Raw genomic sequence first — 20,938 nt, 5'->3', positions numbered from 1 at the left:
GCTCTGAATATATCCACACAATCTATGTAGGCCTGGCTGAGGAATGCCTGAGGCTCTGACATAGAGTCCAATGCATTGGCCGAGCTCCCTGGCGCCACTAGCACGGAGCGGAAACCAGCCTTGCCATGCAGCCGACGCTTAATTTTCGTCGCACAGCAGTTTCCTCTCGGCAAGGAAGCTCCGGGGCTGGACATTCGCACACTTTGCATTTTCTACTCCCCATAGGGCTTGCACAAAAGAAAAAGAAAAAAAACCGGCAATTCGTCCTTGGCCCAAGGCCACGTATTCTACGGGATGTCACATAGAAACGATTGGGTATGTATACATGTAAAGTCCTTTAGAGTCCAGATTCATTGTTATGGAGTAGTAGAATGGAAGAGTCTAGACTCTGGCTGATCAATGGGGTTCAGCTGTTCACATTGTTGCCCGATCTCCAAGATCATTATCTGCTATCTATGTCTCGCACAGACTTCTAAGGTTCTATTTTAGTTTTACTCACGGTCTTTTATCTATAATTCTTTTTTTTCTTCCTTTTTTTGGTTTGTGCATATATGGAGTTCAGGCTACTCCATATATACCCTGTTGATCTGCTCCACCGCCTCTTCTCTCCAACATTGAGTCGTACACACTGTTGACTGCATTGAGTATATGCAAGTACCAATGTACATTGACGGGGAGATGGTTGGAATAACCTTGTCCAAAATCCTGGGATGCGACCAGTCGAAAAGGGCTATCGGTGCAAGGGAGCCCCTGTATCACGTAACGCGGGTATTGGCGGTGTTCATGGCCTTAAATAGATATTTAGATACACTATACTCCGTACTCCATACTGAGGAAGTACATTGGAATTATGGACTTCCACATGTATGTATGTTTATTGTCCAGGAGTACCCAGATAGCTAGTTAGAGATATAGTCCACGGTATGTATATGAAGATCCTTGGCGGATCCAGGGAAATACTGACATTGGAACGAACTGGGGGATTTACCATGTAGATAATCAGATTACTTTTTATTTTTATTTTTATGAAATCGATACCGTGGAAACTGATACTACACTTAAGCGATGCTTTCTTTCACCCCCTCGGTGCTCCACATTGCCCAACTGTAGTATTGATCATCTCCCCGGGACAAGCCACTCAACTCCACTTGGTGACTCCTGACTCGAAATACTATGTACCAAAGTACATAGTGTATGTTGTATCATGCACAGAAAAACACTGTAGTACGGAGTATAAGAAAAGGGTGTTGGAGAATGTACATATTTGGAAAAAATAAAAATAAAAAAGTAAAAAAACCGTTAAGCAGACTCCGCAATCTAAAAAGCAAGATTCCCACGAGGGACTAAACGGCAAAGAAAAAGACTACAAACTCCCAAGACCTCGGCAATTCCCGATAGTCTTACCCCCTGAAAGTGCCAGTTCCTAAAAGTCAGATATAAAAAAGAATGACATTGTGGCGTTGTACCAAGCTAAAAGCCCATAAAACCCCCTAAAAACCCCTAAAAAGAAAGAAAGACCTCTTAACGCCATGTCTCATCAAAAATGAACCCCAGTTACCCCCATAGCCCTGTGTGCTAGCAGTTGACGAACCTCGTTCAAGAAAGGGATCAGCCAAGACCCGCTTGGATTATCCGCTGAAGCTCAACCATGGATCACGGGCCTCTAACCCCTGGAGCTGACAATATTTCCAAGGTTCTTGTTTCTTTATCTCTTTGTTACCGGGATCCTCGACATCCCCAGCTTGTAAGTCGTCTATATATGGTAGTAATGGTAGTACGGACAGATCTTGTTATGGAAATAGGGGATTCCCTATGGAATACATACATGGCAGTCGATATAGAGATGTATAATGAGACTGTATTATGGGTATACCCCGGAAGTCTGGATTCCCTTTAGAGTCTAGCCCTGCACATACCTGCAGGTCGCTACAGTCAGTGCATGGATGCTAGGGCTGTGAATGGCCCGGGCCCTTGACTGGCTTGATTTGTTAAAGATTTGGACTTGACACGGGCAACTCTTACCATTTTTATATAGTGGAGTAGAGATGTGCGCACATTTTAAATGTCGGGTTCTAGTAACATTACCACACGCCTACGCAACCACCCGTGATACTAGGGGGAAAAAGAAAAGAAAGGAAAAAAAAAAAAAAGGGCGGAAATATTATAGAAGACACATGGAAATATTTAGGTAGAAATAATACCTAGAATACACAAATACAACATAAGATAATGAGAATCGAACTCCTTTTTTAATACGTTTGACCTTCAAACCACCCCCGAAATTGATCTTCGCTCTGAACTGCCCCTCCCTCCCGTTCTCCCCCATTTTTATCAGCTTCCCCCTCCCGAAAACTACATGCGCTCAATTCCCCTGCGCATTCCCTGGAAACACTGCGATCCATGTGGTGACAATTAAGGTATTAACCCGCTACAGTCCGCCGTGACTCTCTCCACAATGCCATCGTCAAGCACTTCCGAAGGCGCCCCCCTCGCCGACTATTTCTGGATAGCCGGTGTGGATGGTACAGAGATCCTGGACACCTTCCAGAGATTAGGAGAAGATTACCGTGCCAATGGCGCCGCATCCCCAGGCCCTGCGCTCGCAGACACCATTCAAGAGGACGCCGATGCGGAGGAAGAACACAACCCGGATGGGGTCTCCCGGCCAAACTCGATGCTCTTCACCGGCGCCGGTCACAGGGCGTCTTCTCAACGACTATCCACACTCTCGAAGACCTCAGAGGGAACAAATGGTGCTGGCAGTAACAGTAACCGGAGCAGCATGACCGTCAAGGGTGCCTCGTCACCCCTGCGTGCCTCAGCTCTGTTCTCTGATGACTTCGATTTCGACTCCGCGCTGTACAAGTTCGCCAACGAGCGGGAATCTTTTCTGACCGACTTGAGCTTGAGCGCTGGCGCTATTACTCCAAATACGCGCCCGCGGTCCAGGGTTCGCACGCAGAAGATCGTCTCCGACGATTCGCCCTCGCCTAGCGGTAACTTGCTGAGGTCGGGTATTGGAAGCGTGCGACGATCCTTTCGCGATATGAATAGTATGAAGCGGCAGCCATCGATTGCTCGTCAAGGTGAGAGCTCTTCTTTGACGCTATTTTCCATTCACTCTGGAACGGGGTCATGGCTTTCTGTGGATGCACTGGCTAACAATGGATTGTCTTCAGCTTCGGTGCGAACTTCTCGGCGACTGAGCAACTACAACTCGGTAATCCCTGTCCCACAACCCCTCGAGATATCCCCCACGATGCACCCGTTGAAACGACGATTCGAGCCCGTTCTCCTCGACAGATACCCCACACGCGGCATGCCGGACGAGATGAAGCAGCGCGGCAATTTCCCCGATTACGTCCCTATGTTCGCCTTTCCGAACGATGTCAACATCGTCTCCTCCGATCAACGACCGCGATCTACCTGGCACGGATTTGCCATGACAACAGACAATGGCTCTAGGCTGCACGCCATCTGTGTGCTCATCTGGATACCGCTCAACCCAAATGCCGCGGAGGAGCTCGAGAAGCGCTGCGAGGAATGGCGAAAGGACAACATGACAGACGAAGAGCGTGAGCTAGCTGCAAGCTTGGGCGAACGATTGGCATCAGAGCGGGCCAAATTATCCCGGCTCCTAGCCCAGTTGCCGACTGTCCCCTCAGGATCCGAATCCCGCGAACAGCTCGAAGATGATATCAGCGCCGTGGAGGAGAAGATTGGGCTAATGACCGATCTCCTCCGTCCGGTCCGGCACGGCGCAGCCTCCAAGATCGAGGGTCTGACCGATGGTGATACTGGGTTCTGGATTCCCCGTGCGTACGGTATCTTGGGCCGAGAGAGCACAATGACGAGCTTCTGGAAGGAATGGCTCAAGGCTGTCGTGGTGCCCATGACAGAGGGCAGTGTACAGCACGTGCCTCCGCCCTCGCCGCGCATGGGTATATGGCAGCCGCTGGAGCGATATGTCATGAATCTCTGTACAGAAGCGTTCTGTCCAATATCCTCGAAGACTCAGGTTGAGATTGCGATCCGTGAGCTGCGGTTGTTCGCACGTAAAGAGGCACCCAATGAGATCCCTGGTTCTCGTAATGTATGTGCACCGCAATCTTGATAGAGTTCTCTGTTGAAGCTTACCGATTTCTAGACTGATCTCTATGCCTTGTTCCGAACTTTGTCGGTTCCCAATATTATCATTCTCTTTGAGGTAGGCTTGATTTGCCAGCTCAGTTGACAAGAGACAATGCTAACAACACACAGTACGCCCTTACTGAATCCCGTATCATCTTCTTGTCTTCCCACACCTCCATGCTTTACCTTGCGACCAGAGCGTTGGTCGATCTTTTGTTCCCTCTGGAATGGACAGGCGTTCTCATTCCTGTCCTTCCCGCGCGCTTAATTCAGGCTCTCGAGGCCCCTTGCCCATACATCGTGGGTATCGAGCGTCGGTATGAGAAGGTGGAACTGCCCACGGACGACTTTGTCCTGGTTGATTTGGACAACAATATGATCGAAAGCACCATTCAACCGACCGCTCTTCCGCGTCATCAGCGCAGGAAGCTTCTCTCCTTGCTGCAACTAGCTGCCCCTCAGCACAGTCGATGCCACGTCCCGACCGGGCCTCCTGCATATGCAATCGAGACTTACCCATGGGACTCGTTCATGTCAGAGAGCAAGGCCAGTTTCACATCCAAAGCGCCTGCAACTAACCTCGCGAAATATGTCGGTCTCAACTCCAGTGCATTCGGTGCAACAGCCGTTATGCCAGGCTCCTATACACCTCCGATCTTCAACGTCTTCCTGCATGCCCGAAACGAGGCCGGTCCCTCTCGTGGATACTCATCTCGCGGTAATGAGCGACCAGGGACCAGCTCCACTTTGAGAGCTAGTGCCTCTCCGCCATCCCCGAGAGAGATTTCGCCTACCTCTGGCTTCTTCCCCCCTCCACCAGCCCCCTCGTCACGCAATGATTCTGGTATGGCATTGCAAGCTTCATTGCGCGAGAAACGTTCCGGTCATTTCGATGCCGCCTCGCGCCGAAGCTCGTCGTTTGGAATGAGTCGACGTCCAAGTGCTCCGTTCCTGGGTCATGCTTCGAACCTCTCAGTGACAACTCTCAACAATGACTACGGTGCCGGATCCACATATGCGCCATCTGTCTATGCGCAGTCTACCATCGCTGCATCCACAATTGTCCCTCAATCCACATACCAGCCCCCCGGCAATAACGAGGGCACTTGCTGGGCTGAGGGTCACTATTTCCAAGTCCAACCCTGGGATGACAAGTTGACCTGTGCTATCTGTGATGAACTGGCAGAGGAAAACATGTATAAGTGCTCTGCATGCAAACTGATAGTCCACAACCGCTGTGCCTCCATGGTGTGCCTGCCCTGTGATGCAGCCTTCCATCCAGATCAGATTCGCGCGGCGTTTGTCAGATGCTTTGCCAGCTTGTTCTACACTTACAAGAAGTTCCTTGTGCCGGCCAGTGGCGATAAGAAGAAGTCCGGCATGTATTACAATTTCAACATGGAGGCTTTCATGAAGAGCCTTCCAAGCGAGCACGCCGAGTATATCGCAATCCTACAACAGACACAAGGTAAGTCGGCGAACTCTCCTATCGTACCGTAGAGAAAATACTGACCCAATACTAGGTTTCAACGAGTTCATCAGTGACCGTGAGCGAACAAACCCGAAGTCCAAGGACCCTCGCATGACCCTGTTCGATGAGATCGTCCTTTCAAAGCGCAACCGCGGCCGCACATCCATTTTCTCTGGCCGGTCGACAACAGACTTCCTCTCAGACACCTCGAACCATCTGTGGCGTACAGCCAATGCTACTTTCTTCGCCCCAAACAGCCGGAGCCAGCAGAATCTTTCAGCCGACTACGGCAGAGTTCCCACAAGAGGTACGCCCGAAGCCTCCAACATCCAATCCAATCCGTCACTAACAATCTCCCTGTAGCACCGGCAAATTTAGATACTAGCCTGATGACAGAACCCCGCATGATACATGGTGCACCACGGGTTTCCAAGACGGCAAATACTGCTCGTAGAAAGCCGCTGCCCAAACTGATGAACGGGCTCGCCATCTCTCCGCCGAGTTAATTGGTGCGATTCCACACGCGAGTGAACCGTCCGTCATTTCGTCGATATCTGCCCTGCCCTTGTGCGGGTGGGTCCAGTGTGCGCGGGCAATGTGCCATGTCCACCTTTTCGAAACACTTCCTTCTGTTTCCCTGCCCGAGCCTGGAACCTGAAACTCCTTCCGACTCCGTCTCGGGTCTCGATTTCCCCGGTTGATGGCGTTACCCATTCCATGCTTTATCTGACGACGAGCAAGTAGGATTGCATTTTTCCTGCTGCGTGTCTTCATTGGGCATGTGTGTCCATCCAAGCTGAGAATGACAGGCCGCTGGCTCGGCTCAACTTCTCGCTGCCCGCTATTATCCCGCAAATGGAACGCTGCATGTGTGGTTGCACACCTTTGGCCTCTCTCCCGATTGAACCTATTTCCCTTACCTAACCTACCATGCTCTGTCGTGACAGACACGCAACGTCTCGAAAGATGTCAGGCGCGCCGGTCCTCGGTTGCGTTGCTGTCCTCGTACATAGTATTGACTCCGGCTTGATGCATGGAGCCATGAACAAACCCCCTAAAAGCGCCATCCCGGTTTGCAAAGAGATGTGGTGATCATTTGTGTGCCTGATATTGATGCATACATACATGTTTATTCTCTGGACCAATACCTTTCTGCTTTTCTTGCCTTTTTTTCCTCCCTCTTATCTCTCGGCTTGCGTTTCTCTCTTTTCCTTCCTCTCTGCCTGTTACTACCCAATACCCCCTCTTGATTTGGCTGGTATTTTTCTCTCCTTACGTCTTAATTGGTTGTTTGAAATACAATGTGCTGGGCGGGATCTAGTCTCGATTCTGTCTTCCCTTTTTTCATATCTCTCGTCATTTCGGTGTCAAATCATCATCCATTGCGTACATATGCTATGTTGTTCATGACCACCCTTTGGGTGTATTTTCCTTTCAGGTCCGATTTGACGCTGTCACTTTATTCTGGTTGCTTTCCTTGCATCGAGGACAGAGAAAAGATAGAACAATACTTAGATCGTTGTTTTATTGTGCATGTTGTGAATATAGAACTATGTCTTCCTATGCTTTGCCCCTTGTGCAAATATCGATGTACTCTTCCACCAATCCTGGTGCCTGATTCGTTGTTTATCTGTCTACCTCGGATTCAATAGGCTATGTATCACTTATTCCAAAAGCCGATCCTTCGCTCTGGCCGAGTCTGAGACTGGCTTAGATTGGTGGTTTTCCCTCGTATCGGATCATGGCGCTGTAGTGCAGAGCCCCTGTCAGGTCATCATGAGGTTATGCCGGTGCCTCCAGCTATCTTGGTGGTTTGATTTAGGCTCATATGAACACAGGCAGCTGTAGATCCGGCAATTGGCAGGATTTATAAGCATATCAGTACTCCAGGGCTGTAAAACTCTGGAATATCCCCTTTCCACTGAAGACTCCAATTCAATCCATATGTCCATATGTAGTATGATTATGCGTCGTGATAGCTGATTGGTGGAGAAACCCAAGACCGCTCCCACTTTTCCCCGCGTCCCCCGTCCTGCGTGGGATTTCATTGTCGCGCATTGGGTGGAACCTCCGCGACGAGTTCTTCCATCGATCCATGTCGCCTCAAATGCTCTCCAATCTGACCTTTGCGGCTGGGTTAATAAACTCTGCCCGCCTAGGATTGACTTAGCGTCCCCTTAACCAACTTTCCCCCATTTACCCCATATCCTGAAGCTAGCCTCGTTCGGCCCGCTCCCTTTTTCCTAATTGCCTAATCGCTTTGTAAAATATCCCATGTTCTGATACTACCTACCTGTTACGCTACCCGGGTCCTGGCCGTCGAGCGAATTGCAAAAAAATTCTCTACTGGGTCCTTGCGCTCCCCCATTTCCCCCTCCCCGACTCCCATTTCTACCCGTCTTAACCCATACTTCGACCGGCATATACATCCTCAGCACTAAGTATGAAAACACTTGGGACTGCTATGCCATGATTCCGACAGCCTTTCCGCAGCACATGGCCACGCCGCTGCTCGACGATACCCCTGTCTCTACCGCCCGCAAACCCCCGGATCCTCCTAGCGCAAACCCCAATATCGCCGTCCCTTCCAATGCTACAACAACCCTCTCTCTCGCTCCTCCGGCTAGCGGGCCCAAAGACCAGACAGCCGCGGGCATCGCCGCGCCGGCCGCCGCCACTGCCGCGGGGACTGTCGTGATCGTCTATGGCCAGAACCAACAGCATATCGTACAACTGGTAGCGGAGGTTCTGGGCAAGCAATGGACAACGGACGCGTCGCTCGGGACGCTTGCGCGAGCCAGCGATGCAACAGTAGTGGGGACCCTAGCGCACGATCTAGCGCGGAGCTTGCAAGGGTGCGAGCGATCATCTCTGGTTCTGGTAAACACATACTGTGTGGAAGGCGGGTTTGCGCCGGAAGACTCGCTCACCGAGCTCTGTGATTATGAATTCTTATATTCGCGGAGTCCGTTCCTGCGCCGGGATCTGTCGCGGTTTTTGTCTTTGATTCTTGGTCAGACGAGACCGCATGATGATTTGCGGACGAAGACCAGGACGAATTTTATCTCGACTACATTTCCTGATGTGCATGCTGCTTTGCCGAATTTAGACATCCTGTCTGTGGGATCTGACGCTGTTGAGATACGTGTGGATTTACTGGTTGAGCCTGTGCCGGAGGGTTCAACCACTCCGCCTGTTCCGAGTTTGAAGTATGTCGGTCAGCAGTTGATGCTGTTGCGACAGCATACTGAATTGCCGATTATCTTCACTGTTCGTTGTACGAGGGAGAATGGGAAGTTCCCGATGGATGACCCTGCGCTCTTTTACAAGTACCTGCGGCGCGCGATACAGTGGGGAGTCGAGTATATCGATGTCGAACTGTGGCTTCCAGAGGAGATCCGGCGCCAGCTGTTTGAGAAAAAGGGCCATAGTATGATTTTATCTGCGTTCCATGACTTTTCCGGGACCTGGAAGTGGACTTCCGAAGAGGCGCAGCGCATATTCACGGAAAGCGCCAAATACGCCGACATCGTAAAGATGATCGCCATGGTCCACACAATCGAGGAGAACTACGAACTAGAATACTTCCGTTCCACCATCAAAAGCCGCGGCTCAGGCCCACTCCTGTCAGCAGTAAACATGGGCCAAATGGGCCAGCTATCTCGAGCTCTCAACACCGTCTTCTCTCCAATCACCCACCCCCTACTCCCAATGATCGCCGCACCAGGCCAGCTAACTGCAGCGGAAATCAACGAAGCCCTACACATAATGGGCCAACTCCCCAAACGCGAGCTCTACGCCATCGGCTCATTCCGCTCAACCCCTCACTCAATGTTCATGGAAAAATGCATAAACGAGCTCGGCCTCCCGCACAACTTCACCTCAGTCGACCGCGGCCCAAAAGGCTCCATGGAATCCGTCCTCCTGCAACCGCACTTCGGCGGCGCCTACCTCAACCCCCCAGTCCCAGCCACAACTGGTTTCATCCCCGCAGTCGACGACGCAGCCCGCGCAATCGGATTAGTGGACACAATTGCCATGACACCGGGTGAAGCTGCACCCGGAACCTCCCGATTCATTGCCAAAAACGCCGCCTGGAAGGGCATTCGCGCAACACTGACGCGTGAATACGTTCCATCCGCATACAACAACCGCGCAGCGATCATCCTCGCCGGCTCCCAAGCAGACGCTTCAGCGGCGATTTTCGCGCTACGCAGTCTGGCCGTTGGCACAATCTACACGGTCGGCTTTAAAGCGAGTGGCCCGCTGGCTGCGGGTCTTGAGCCGTTCACATCCATCCAGTCTGTCAAACGGGTCGAGCAACCCTTTGTTATTGTCTCTGCGCTACCGCCGGAGAAATCGCTGCTCGTACAGCCTCTGTTAAGACATTATGGTGTTAATGGTCGTTCATCACCACCGCCTTGTACTCGTGGGAGAGTTTATCTTGATCTCACGAGTGGGCCGAGGAAGGGGGATCCTTTGGCTGTTGCCACTAGTGCTGGGTGGACGGCGTACGGGGTTGAGGATGTTAGTGCTTGGACTACTGTTGAGACGTTGAGGTTGCTTGTCGGGCAGAACGTGCCGTTTGACTTTGTGCGCATGGCGTCTGGGAGGCCTCTGTTCTAGTTATTTAGTATAGTATACTGCATACCTACGTAGGTAATTTGTGGTTCAGACTTATTGTCTGTTGTTGGCGCAATGGATGTTCATGTTGGATCGGCATTTTGTTTTAGGGGTTTGGGCTAAAGATTATATGCTATGCTTTTGTAGGGCTTTCCTGCGTCATGTGAGATCCATGGATGCTTTGTGCTGTGACGAACTATAGTTTGAGCCTAAGGAATGGCGCTTTACAGTCCCTATGGATATAATGTAGGATCAACCGCACTGGGTATTTCCGACGTCGCTGAATGTATACGCCTTACCCAGCAGGTTGCTGGTAATTTGTAGACGTTGCTGCGCTCTGCTCTGCTATTTTATTGTGTTGGGTTATATATCCATATAGAATCCAGGTTTAATAGCTGCCAATGAACAAGCGATATATATTCACGGATGTACTCCGTAGATGCCCCTGAAAGATAAGAACTTATCAGAAAATCCGGGGTCAACCCCTCCAGAGGTCAATTTCAAGGTTCGAAGCTTCCTCCTTACCCCCAAGCCTTGTTTCTCTTTACCTCTGTATATCTTTCTAACTTCACAGAAACAAAATAGAAATGCATCTACGTCCCGATCATGCAGTCCGAGACCTCCCAACCCTCCACGCCTTCATCAAACAACACCCACTAGGCGTCCTCACCACTTCCCTCCCTTCGGAGAATCACCCGACACTCCAATGCAGCCATATCCCCTGGGTATTGGACAGTGAAACAACCGTCGAACCCGAGTTAGAAAAGGAAGCAAAAGTAGCCGATGACAACATCTCCGCACCGCCACATCCCTCCATGGGAGTTCTCCGCGGCCACATCGCGCGCCAAAACCCGCAAAGCAAAGCGATGGTAGAATCTGCCTCGGAATACAGCACCAAAACAACTAGTATCCCGGGCGCATTTCCCATAACAAGTTCTGCAGAAGAACCAACGATATCCACAGGCCACAGTCTCCCTGGTGAGGTCTTAATCGTCTTCACCAGTCCAGTAGACCACTACATCACCCCGAACTTCTACACAGAGTCCAAACCCGCCACGGGGAGGGTCGCTCCAACGTGGAATTACGCCGCGGTGCAGGTCTACGGTCGGGCGACTATCTACCACGACACGAGGGACGAGCAAACAGAGCTGTTTCTACGACAGCAGCTGGGTGATTTAGCTCGGTTGGGAGAGCAAGGAGTAATGGGGTTTCAAGATGAGTCTGGCTTGGGTTCGGGGTCTGATGTCAAACACAGGAGAGGTGGAAGTGGAACTGGGAATGGGGATGGGGATCCGCCCCAAACCAGAACCGGTACCAAACCCGGAGCCCAGATCTAGAGCTGAATCAGGGGGTGGAGATGGCGGCGACCGGAGCTAGCACGGCATTGCCGACGCCGAGGCCGACACCTTGGAAAATTGCCGATGCGCCCCTGGAGTACATTGCTGCGCTTTTGAAGAATATTGTCGGGATGAAGATTGAGATCACTCGGATTGAGGGCCGGTTTAAGGTTAGTCAGGAACGGCCGGTTAATGATCGTGGTGGTGTTGTTGAGGGGTTGGAGAGGATGGGTGGAACGGCGAGGGATATGGCGGAGTTTGTGAGGAGAGGGAAGGTTTTGCCTGAGCAGTGAGGATGGTATTCTGCTTTTTGTGCATATATGTACATATAGATCTTAGAGGCATACGGAGTATATACTACGTAGAGTAATGGTGCCAAGTTCACCTACTCCATACTCCGTACGGAGTACTCCGTCCATACCTAGTGTTAGCGGGCTTGGCACGATTAAAGAATAGAGAGAGCATACGGTCTGGATACGGAGTAAATACTTAACACACGCACGACAAACTGTTCGGAAAGTTAAAAGAAGACTAAGATGGAGGTTCCGTCTCGAATACAGTAGCTGCACTGGATGATCAGGCTAGGATCGAACGGCTTTTTAGGTGTAATAAGCGGGGGCCAATAGTAATACTGTAATAGCCACCTTCATACATAGTATACATAGTACTCCGTATTCTGTACCTTTTCACATGAGAATAAATACTTGGAATTCTGCAGGAGACACTTCGGGTAAATTGAGTGGACTTAATAGGGGTCTAAGCGGCAACTAAGAACCCCATGATGAAATGGTGGGCAGAATAGAGCTATTTACTGGCTTAATAGATTAAGCTACTGCAATTCCGTGCAATTACTTGCAATTATGGGGTACCTGGATCGTCTCGGATGTTGGCGTCGGAGCCCTAAGGTGGGTAGACCTCCGTAAGAGGAAGCCATTCCCGCCGTACAGATTAAAGGGGAGTGCAATTGGATTCTGGCTTGAATGTGATGTTAGAAGTAGAGTAAACTCAAAATAAGTATAAGAACATACCTACCTACATATACTACATAGAATATCAAATAATTAATAGGCTAAATCGTGTAATTAAATACCATGTCAGCCCAAACTGGGGAATTCCGGCGGCACATCACTTCTCCGCATTTCTTTCTCTCCGCAACCTGGTATAGGCTTTTCCTTTTTTTTTTTTTTTTTCATACGCCACAGCCATGCGCCTGACTTCTTATCCATCTTGGCCGGGGCCGCTTTCTTTCTTCTTCTCATCTCTCTCTTCCATGTAGATGTGCCATGTCTCGTCCTCAGGTCAGCATCGACCGTCTCACGCCCCGCCGTGCGACGGTCGAACCGCGCGAAACAATGAACTGCAAATCCTGTCGCAAGCGAAAGGTTTGTACAGTCAGTCAGGGTGCGATTGGATGTGTCTAACTCGTCATAGATCAAATGTAATCGCTTGCGACCGAGCTGCGAGGCATGTAAGGTCTTCCAGTGCCCATGTCTTTATGGTAAGTCAATTATATCCCCTCCAAATCATATGATTCCACTACTGATTTTGTTATGTTCAAGATGCCGTCCCCAAAAAAAGGGGCCCAAAGACCGATGTGCTAGAAGCTCTCCTCAAGCGGGTAGATGGGTTGGAGAAACGACTCCACGACGAAAAGAACCCTATTTCGCCCACTTCTCCTGATACCCCGGACGATCCGCCGAGCTTTCCTACCCGTCGCAATACGATCGACACTTCCTTCAGTATTTACTCTCCAAGCGATAGATCGACTCTGTCAACTTCTCTCTCGCAACATGTGGATCGCTTCCCTAGGCCGACCGGCCACCAAGCGAGTCTTCTGCAACAGCCCTCTCCGACAAACAATGGACCGCTATCGGATGCGATCCTTGATATTTACTTTGAGCGATTGCACGGTAAGCCATTTTATATACTAGACGAGCCGACAACGCGACAGCGCCATCAACTGAACCAATTGCCTCCGTGTTTGGCCATGGCTATCTCAGCAATGGCAGTAAGGTAAAATCGCCAAGCTTCCAAGCACTGTCAGATGCTTTACGTGTTTGACTGACGAATCTCAGATACACAACCTCGCCTGGTCAAGTAGAACAGTCACTACGTACCGGGCTGGATGCGGCGCTACAGGCAAGACGCATGATTGAAGTCGACAATCCTACACTAGACGGACTGCAGACTCTATTGTTACTTTCACAAGCTTTCTACGCCTATGGTTTGGGAAAGAAAGCTTATATGACATTCTGTAAGCTTGGCCTGAATCCTAAATGGTTGAATGAACTCCACTAATGATGATCAGCAAATTGCGTGGCCATGATCGTCGCTCTGGATTTGTACCGCGAGGCTCCCTCTAAGCCTAATCTCGCGCCTGCCGAGCGAGAAACGAGGCGTCGGCTATTCTGGTCGGTTTACTTGATGGACAGATTCATTAACTGTGGATCCCGACGTCCCTGTCTGATCACCGATCATTCGGTTTTTCTGCGCCTCCCGTCTTGGTCACCACATGCAGCCGGTCTGAACATGGAGGGAGAGCTCTTCCATGTCGGCCCGAACATTCAATATTCCGCTGATTCCCGGCGCAAATCACCAAGTGCTGCCTCTTTACTGATTGATATCACGCGTATTCTTGGTGTTACTAATAAGTATTTGGCGGCTGGCGGAGTCAAAGGCGACTCCCACTTCCCATGGCATGCGCTTTCTAATCTATCTAAGATCCGACAAGAATTAGATATCTGGGCGGCCGGTACGCAGGACGTCTTTGCGTCTATCGATGCATTATTCGGTCATCCTGAGAGTACAACACTTTTGCTGAGCAAGTTGATTTACCATTTGGTGCATTGTTTGATCTACCGCCCGTTCCTACCTATTGACTTGGTAGAGCTCCGAGGTACGGGGCAGCATCAGTCCTGGCAAATTGAGGCCACGAACTTGTGCTTCTCGCACTCAAATGCCATAGCAGAGCTAGTTGAACTGGGTCGTAACTCCCCGTTGATTGAGTGGCCTGCTTTCGTCGGCTACTGTGTGTGCACAGCGGGGACTGTGCATGTTCACGGTGTGCACTACAAGGGCCGCGAAGGAGAGGTTTTCTCCTCCAGTGCTGAATTCTTGACTCGGGAGATGAACCAGCTTGCTTGGTTGCGCAATATTTGGACTGGCGTGCAGCATCAACGTGAGCTGCTCCAGACTATCTATACGTGCCACTCCGAATTGGTCCGCAATCTTGCCAGTAGCCCAATGCGTTTTTCGCCAGTCTTCCACCTCGAAGACTTTCTCGACCGATATCCTGGTCTGACGTTGGATGGATCACACGTGCGGCTTATAGATGCGGGGGATGATCTGGCTCCAAGGTAGGCCGCCTGCTGATTCCATTTCTTTGCATACGTACTATATGATCATTAACTCTGGATACAGTACTGTAAACTTCATAGATCGTCAAGATCACTACTACCAACGACCAATCGCCGCACCCTCGTATCAAAATCATTCCTCTTACTTCTCAACTACAGGGCCTGGGCCCTCGAGTCCATTAGCATCAACCCAGGGCTCAGACATCGATCGTCGCCACTCCCACTCCCATCCCCATTCCCATTCTTTGTCCCAGAAACACTCTCACCCAGCCTCACTCTCGCCCGCCCTTCAATTCCATGCGATTCAGAGCAATCAACACCAACAATCACCATCCCTGCCCTCCCTCTTCTCTCTCCCAACCGGAACAAACCTATCCGGTGCCGGCACATCAGAAAACACTCATCTCTCCATCCCGGGATTTTCCCCCTCGGCCTTCGGCCTCTCCCCGCCAGCCTTTCTCACCGACGCCGCTCTGAACATAGCACCAACACCGCCCCCAAACCCGCAATACGCAACCTTCCCCTTCGACACCACTCATGCAAATCTAAACGGAATGGCGCAATCAGGCCCCACCGCCCTGACGCCAGGTGCCCAGTCCCAAACTAGCGCCACCCACACCACAGCCGGCAGCGAAGGCGTGTCTGAAAAAGACCCTTTTCTGAGCTTGCTGGAACAGCTCGCGGAAAATGAGAACTCGCAGGGCGGGCCTAGTGAGCTTGAGTTCTTTTTGACGGGTACGGGTGCTGTCGAGGGTGATACCGATATTCCTCTTGAGAAAGATGGTGTTTCGTAGGTGGAAAATTGGTGTTGGGGATGATCATTCCCCCGTATATATTCTCGTTCTGTGTATATCCTTCGCGGTATAGCTTGTTCTTTTCTTTTGTAGGCCGTGGCCGAATTGACTGATACCCATTGTGCTCATTGTATCTACCTACCTAATATGTGAAAGTGTGAAAGTTGAGTGTCTCTAGTTATACCTAGAATATAGTATATATAAGGTGCCCTCTATAAGAGGATATAATATCTCCTTTAAAGGCGCTTTTCTAAGGTTGATCACCGCAAGAAACGGACGCCTTTCCACCCGTAATTTCAGTTCTCGAGCCACCGCTTGACTACCACTCTGTACCACCACTACCTAAAAGTAGTCCGAAGAAAACGTTCAAGAAAAAAGCAAAAAGAAGACGAGTTTTTTTTATATGAAGTTTTGATTGGCTGATGGAGTCAGTTCTAGAGGGTATTAGGGCCGGTGACCACGCTTTTTCCCAGAACTGCATCATATGTAGTCACCAGTTGACACCTCCATTCTTCCATTCTTTTCCCCAGTCCAGTCGATATATACAAAACAAATTATATTGATCTCTCCTCCTGCTTTCTTCTTCTCTCAGATCTTCCCGCGTCCTCCTCAGGATTAGACATTGTTAAGCGTGTTTCCAGCATTGGTTGGGACGCTTGCCTGGGCCTCCGAAGCTGCACTGGCAGTTGCAACAGTGAGACCGGCGAAGTTCGACAAGAACTTAGTATCGGCATTCGTAAACGGAGCCCCAGAGTCTACTTGAATATTCGTCACGCAGTCCCTCTTAAAGTAACCGGAGCATGCTTTGTTTGCAGTAGCACTCGGCGAGCTAAAGAGTTGACCGACGAAATCCCCGACAATTTGGCTGACATTGTTGAAGACACAGCCTTCGAAGAGACCTTGGCCATCGTCGGTGCCCTCAATGCCGTGGCCGTTGTTATTCTCCCACACGCTATTGACGGCATGGAAGAGCGTCTTGCCGCTCAGTGCAGGGCTGCGGCCGGACGTGCCGTACACGTAGTTGTCTAGCGGACAAATATTAGTCTTCTCATTTTTTATATAGTGATATCAAGGAAGGATGACTTGAAACACCTACTTGCAAACGTGATCTGGTCATCGGCCCCGACAAGCTCCAATCCCCAGTATTGTTGTCCGTCACACGAAGTAGAGAAGTTGGTTGCGCCATTCATAAAGCTGTTGGAGATAGTGACATGAGAGTTCGCTTCTTGACCAAAGACATAGTGTACACGGCCAGTGTATTGAGTCTAGTCGCAATCCAGTTAGAAGTCAGTAAAGGGATTGTTATAGAGAGCTTGGACTAACCGTAACATGGTCAATCCAGACCTTTGAAGTGCTAGAGAGTGTGATGGCATCACCACCCCAGACAAGCTTCGGATTGAGGTTGGTGATCATGATGTTCTGTATAATGATGTTGGAGGCGTCGACGATTCTCAGTCCTTTGCCGAGGAGTACGCCCTTGTTTCCGACTCCGATGATCGTCTTGTCCGAGTGCACACGGATTCCCTGGGTTCCAGCAGTATCCCATTCATACTGCTCAGATGGTTTACCATCGCATCCTTTTCCGATATCTATCGTGGACTGGCAACCATCTTCAAAGGCGCCATATGACTTGCAGATGGTTCCCTTCGTTGTCCCTTCCGTTCCGATGAAATCGTATGTCCTGTCGATAACGATAACCTGAGGATCATCAGAACCCAGAAGCTCGATTAGATGCTTGACATCGGTGGGATGAACTGGCGTCGCCTTTCCACCTCCCGTGACTCCGTATGCAAACCCTGGAGCAGTGCCAGTAACTGAGATCGTATCGGCTCTCTTGGCTGGAGTTTGTGCAACTGCCACAGCCGTGAATAATAGAGCAAGGCTGAATTTCATGTTGATTTCAGAAGCCTGAAGGTGCGGCAATGACTGAGAGTATGGCAACAATGGTTCACTTAGGGGAAATAATTCAAGTTTACAAGGGCCAATGGCATTTCTTATGCCTTGGTCTTGCCAAGATCGCTGTTGCCTTTTGTCGGGACATTGTCGAAGTTGTCTCACATGTCGTGATGAAAATATTTATATGAAACCCATCCTTCTATCATTTTTAAGTGGGTTTAACATGTCGTTGACATGTGTACGGAGTAGTCTACCTATGGATCTTCCGGCCACACTCCGATAATCTGGCTCACTATGACATCTAGTAATCCGTAGGATGTAATGCCATTCGTCTTGTCGTAAATTTAGGCTATTCTGAGCGCACGAACACATCCTCATGTGCATATACTTCATCAATGTTGCTCCACATGGACTGGGGAAATTTCGGAAAATTGTCACAATTGTCGTCAGTGATCTACAGGGGAAAGAGACGATCTATACTCGATATCTGCTAAGACGGTCAGGCTAGCGCCCTAATCTGAGACAAAGACAATCGACTTCCAAGGTTAGGTTCTTCCGTACTGTAACGGGTAAAATCTTAGTGGAGCAAAGAAGGAAAGAGAGCGACCGATACACGTTTATTCCTGAGCAGGGGCACACGCACTGCGGGACCCTTAGCCTCCCATGTTGGCCCCTTATTTCTAGAGTGGCTTGGGGGGCCTCACTGTCTTTCTTTTAACACCTTGATCGACCTAGGGCCATCTATTTCTGTACCCCTTTAAGCTGAAGTCCTTCTATCTTTCGAATCATCAAAATGTTTTGGCGTTAACATCAGTGCCAAGCAATCTGGAAGGATGGTGTCCACCGGCTCCTATGAGTTTCTAGGAACCAGGTAGGTGATATCTATCATACTCATTCATCATAAGCTCGTCAGTTTTTTGCGACCCCGGGCATAAATTTGTCTATTCGTCCTTATACAATGATGAGACCAGGGACCTGGCAGCCCTCTTCGACGGTCCTTTTAACCTCCTTCGTCCGGTCGATGCTGTCACAGTAAATTCTCAAGTCATCCGGAATGGATGTCAATGACAAAAAACGGAATTTCATGGGCCGGTCGATTGGCTCGGCAGTCAGCGTTCCTTCAGCCTGGTTGAAGTGGACAACGGATTTCCGTTGCAAGTTGCCTGCCATCGAATTGGGCGTGTAGTCTCCAACATCTTCTGAAACAATGGCTTTAGCACCATTGCCGATTAAAACAAGAAACTCGGACGCGTCCACATCGAAGCAACCGTTTCCGGGAGCCGGGCCAGCATCTATAGGAATGATGATTCCTTCACGGATTAGAATAGGGTAGTCGTCCAGTCTCCGGTAAAATTTGATCTCGTGATCTGCGTTATATAGATTGGGAAACGCGTACGCCTGGTTAGAGTCAGGATACTCTCAGTACATCGGTTACACTAAATGCTCATCTTCGACAGAACCGACGATGTTGTATGTATATAGGAATGGCACTAATCGATATCGCACTCTATGAAGCTAGATATTACCTTCTCGTACTCCAAGTGATATATCTATAGCTCTTTATAATTCCACTTCTAATCATACGAATGTAGAGAGAAAATGGGCGAAAATACGCTGAGCTGGACCTAACGAGTAACGGGTTCTTATGAGAGAAGTTGTGCTTTTATTCTAGTAGCCATTGCATACAGAACTGCATGATAATGAAGACTCTGCACTCTAAATCCAACGTGTTTCAGAATGCCATACATGGATCTTTAAAGATCATTGAATTTCATTGATCGGCATCTATACTTTCCACTCGGAGTTACCCCGGTCTCGGCGGAGCTCCGCCCGAGACACCCCGCGTTGAACAGATTCGTCACTCCTCTCTTTTCACATAAGAACCTTGAATCCCCCTCTTAATGTCACCCAACCAACGCCTCAAGACTCTAACAAATCACCTCCAATCTACCCCCAAAATGAAACTCCTCTACCCAACCTCCCTCCACATCGACACAAAGTCCCTAGAAGGCTTCTCGGTCGAATTGCACCCCTACAATGTCACACTCCCAATCCCCGAATCCCTAATCGACGCCGAGTTCCTTGTAACATGGAGCAACAAAGCCACGAACCTCCGCGATGCAGCCTCCCGCATGAAGAACCTCCGTTGGATCCAGTCTCTAGCAGCCGGTCCAAACGACGTCCTCGCTGCCGGCTTTGATGCCTCCCGTATCGCTATCACAACGGGCTCCGGCCTGCACGACGAAACAGTCGCTGAACATACCCTTGGCCTGCTACTGAACGCTGCCCGTCGATTCTATGAAATGCGTGATTTCCAGTCCCGCGGTGAGTGGCCCGCTCATCTGGGCGGCGCCCAGCCTGATCGCGCCCCTGGCACATTCCGTACTCTCAAGGGTGCCAATGTTACTATCTGGGGATTCGGTAATATTGCCAAGACCCTTGCGCCCGTGCTAACCGCGCTCGGGGCTAATGTTACCGGTGTTGCGCGGAGTTCCGGTGTGCGGCATGGGTTTGAGGTGGTTGCGGAGGATCGCTTGCAAGAGATCCTCCCCAAGACTGATGCACTTGTTATGATTCTGCCTGGGTCGGCGAGTACCAATGGTGCGCTTAGTGCTGAGCGCTTGGCGTTGCTGCCGAGTCACGCTTGGGTTGTTAATGTTGGGCGGGGAACTTCTGTTGATGAGGATGCCCTGCTTGAGGCGCTTGAGAAGGGCAGCATTGGTGGCGCGGCATTGGATGTTTTCTCGGTTGAGCCGCTGCCGAAGGAGTCCAAGCTTTACGCCGCGCCTAATCTTATCCTCTCGCCTCATGCTGCTGGTGGACGCCCGCGTGAGGCTGAGGCGCTTATTGCGTATAACCTCAGACGGCTTCTTGCTGGGCAGGAGCTGAAGAATATTATTTGAGCTTGATATGGAGGTGGCTGTGGATGTTTCTTGTTTGATAGATTTTATGAGTACATATACATATGCATAGATGAAGTGAAGGCTAGATGCCATGTTTTCGCTGTATATATCTTGCGTTGGCATCTTACTACAAGTATTACTACATAGTAGCAGGTTAAGAGTATTTCTAAAACATGTTGACTTGATTTACCGCTGGAGAATTAGCGGCAATATCTTCTTCATCCTTAGATTGACCAAGAATTGTTTTGTATATTGATAATCCTGCATTCAGATCATTCTCCCCTTCACACTCATCTATGTCATCTATATACCTTGAGTGTATTGAAAAGAATACAAAATCCGAGGAAAGAAATAAAACACCAGGGAAGCTTCCTTATATCCCCCATCCTCCACCCGGGCTCCTTACGACAAAGCCTGAACACAAATA

The 20,938-nt window shown here is 50.0% G+C and overlaps 7 protein-coding genes across 7 annotated transcripts; 5 read left to right on the top strand and 2 right to left on the bottom strand.

The window, feature by feature from the left end:
- Nucleotides 1-2,455: 2,455 nt before the first annotated feature.
- On the top strand, nucleotides 2,456-6,108 carry N7471_011069 (dDENN domain protein; the record flags this gene model as incomplete). The annotated part of the gene is made up of 6 exons (XM_057283788.1): nucleotides 2,456-3,086; nucleotides 3,180-4,093; nucleotides 4,148-4,207; nucleotides 4,261-5,599; nucleotides 5,655-5,909; nucleotides 5,966-6,108. The coding sequence occupies 6 exons, from the start codon at nucleotides 2,456-2,458 to the stop codon at nucleotides 6,106-6,108; spliced, it is 3,342 nt and encodes a 1,113-aa protein (XP_057130054.1).
- Nucleotides 6,109-8,098: 1,990 nt separating this feature from the next.
- On the top strand, nucleotides 8,099-10,228 carry N7471_011068 (type I 3-dehydroquinate dehydratase; the record flags this gene model as incomplete). The annotated part of the gene is made up of 1 exon (XM_057283787.1): nucleotides 8,099-10,228. The coding sequence occupies one exon, from the start codon at nucleotides 8,099-8,101 to the stop codon at nucleotides 10,226-10,228; it is 2,130 nt and encodes a 709-aa protein (XP_057130053.1).
- A 584-nt stretch (nucleotides 10,229-10,812) lies between these two features.
- Nucleotides 10,813-11,855, top strand: N7471_011067 (FMN-binding negative transcriptional regulator; the record flags this gene model as incomplete). The annotated part of the gene is made up of 2 exons (XM_057283786.1): nucleotides 10,813-11,424; nucleotides 11,481-11,855. The coding sequence occupies 2 exons, from the start codon at nucleotides 10,813-10,815 to the stop codon at nucleotides 11,853-11,855; spliced, it is 987 nt and encodes a 328-aa protein (XP_057130052.1).
- Nucleotides 11,856-12,845: 990 nt separating this feature from the next.
- N7471_011066 (transcription factor domain-containing protein) lies at nucleotides 12,846-15,712 on the top strand (the record flags this gene model as incomplete). The annotated part of the gene is made up of 6 exons (XM_057283785.1): nucleotides 12,846-12,944; nucleotides 12,994-13,060; nucleotides 13,122-13,575; nucleotides 13,638-13,816; nucleotides 13,871-14,918; nucleotides 14,983-15,712. 6 exons carry the CDS (start codon nucleotides 12,846-12,848, stop codon nucleotides 15,710-15,712), a joined length of 2,577 nt encoding a protein of 858 aa, XP_057130051.1.
- Nucleotides 15,713-16,327: 615 nt separating this feature from the next.
- N7471_011065 (polysaccharide lyase family 1 protein) lies at nucleotides 16,328-17,605 on the bottom strand (the record flags this gene model as incomplete). The annotated part of the gene is made up of 3 exons (XM_057283784.1): nucleotides 16,328-16,737; nucleotides 16,809-16,977; nucleotides 17,036-17,605. The coding sequence occupies 3 exons, from the start codon at nucleotides 17,603-17,605 to the stop codon at nucleotides 16,328-16,330; spliced, it is 1,149 nt and encodes a 382-aa protein (XP_057130050.1).
- A 954-nt stretch (nucleotides 17,606-18,559) lies between these two features.
- Nucleotides 18,560-19,304, bottom strand: N7471_011064 (CAZyme family GH31; the record flags this gene model as incomplete). Its single annotated transcript, XM_057283783.1, has 2 exons — nucleotides 18,560-18,975; nucleotides 19,295-19,304. 2 exons carry the CDS (start codon nucleotides 19,302-19,304, stop codon nucleotides 18,560-18,562), a joined length of 426 nt encoding a protein of 141 aa, XP_057130049.1.
- Nucleotides 19,305-19,566: 262 nt separating this feature from the next.
- Nucleotides 19,567-20,511, top strand: N7471_011063 (phosphoglycerate dehydrogenase; the record flags this gene model as incomplete). Its single annotated transcript, XM_057283782.1, has 1 exon — nucleotides 19,567-20,511. One exon carries the CDS (start codon nucleotides 19,567-19,569, stop codon nucleotides 20,509-20,511), a length of 945 nt encoding a protein of 314 aa, XP_057130048.1.
- Between the last annotated feature and the right edge of the window lie 427 nt (nucleotides 20,512-20,938).

This window comes from Penicillium samsonianum (genome assembly GCF_028829775.1).
Source record: "Penicillium samsonianum strain IBT 33392 chromosome Unknown utg000007l_segment0_segment0, whole genome shotgun sequence".
NCBI lineage: Eukaryota > Fungi > Ascomycota > Eurotiomycetes > Eurotiales > Aspergillaceae > Penicillium > Penicillium samsonianum.
This window is presented reverse-complemented; position numbering and strand designations above follow the sequence as displayed.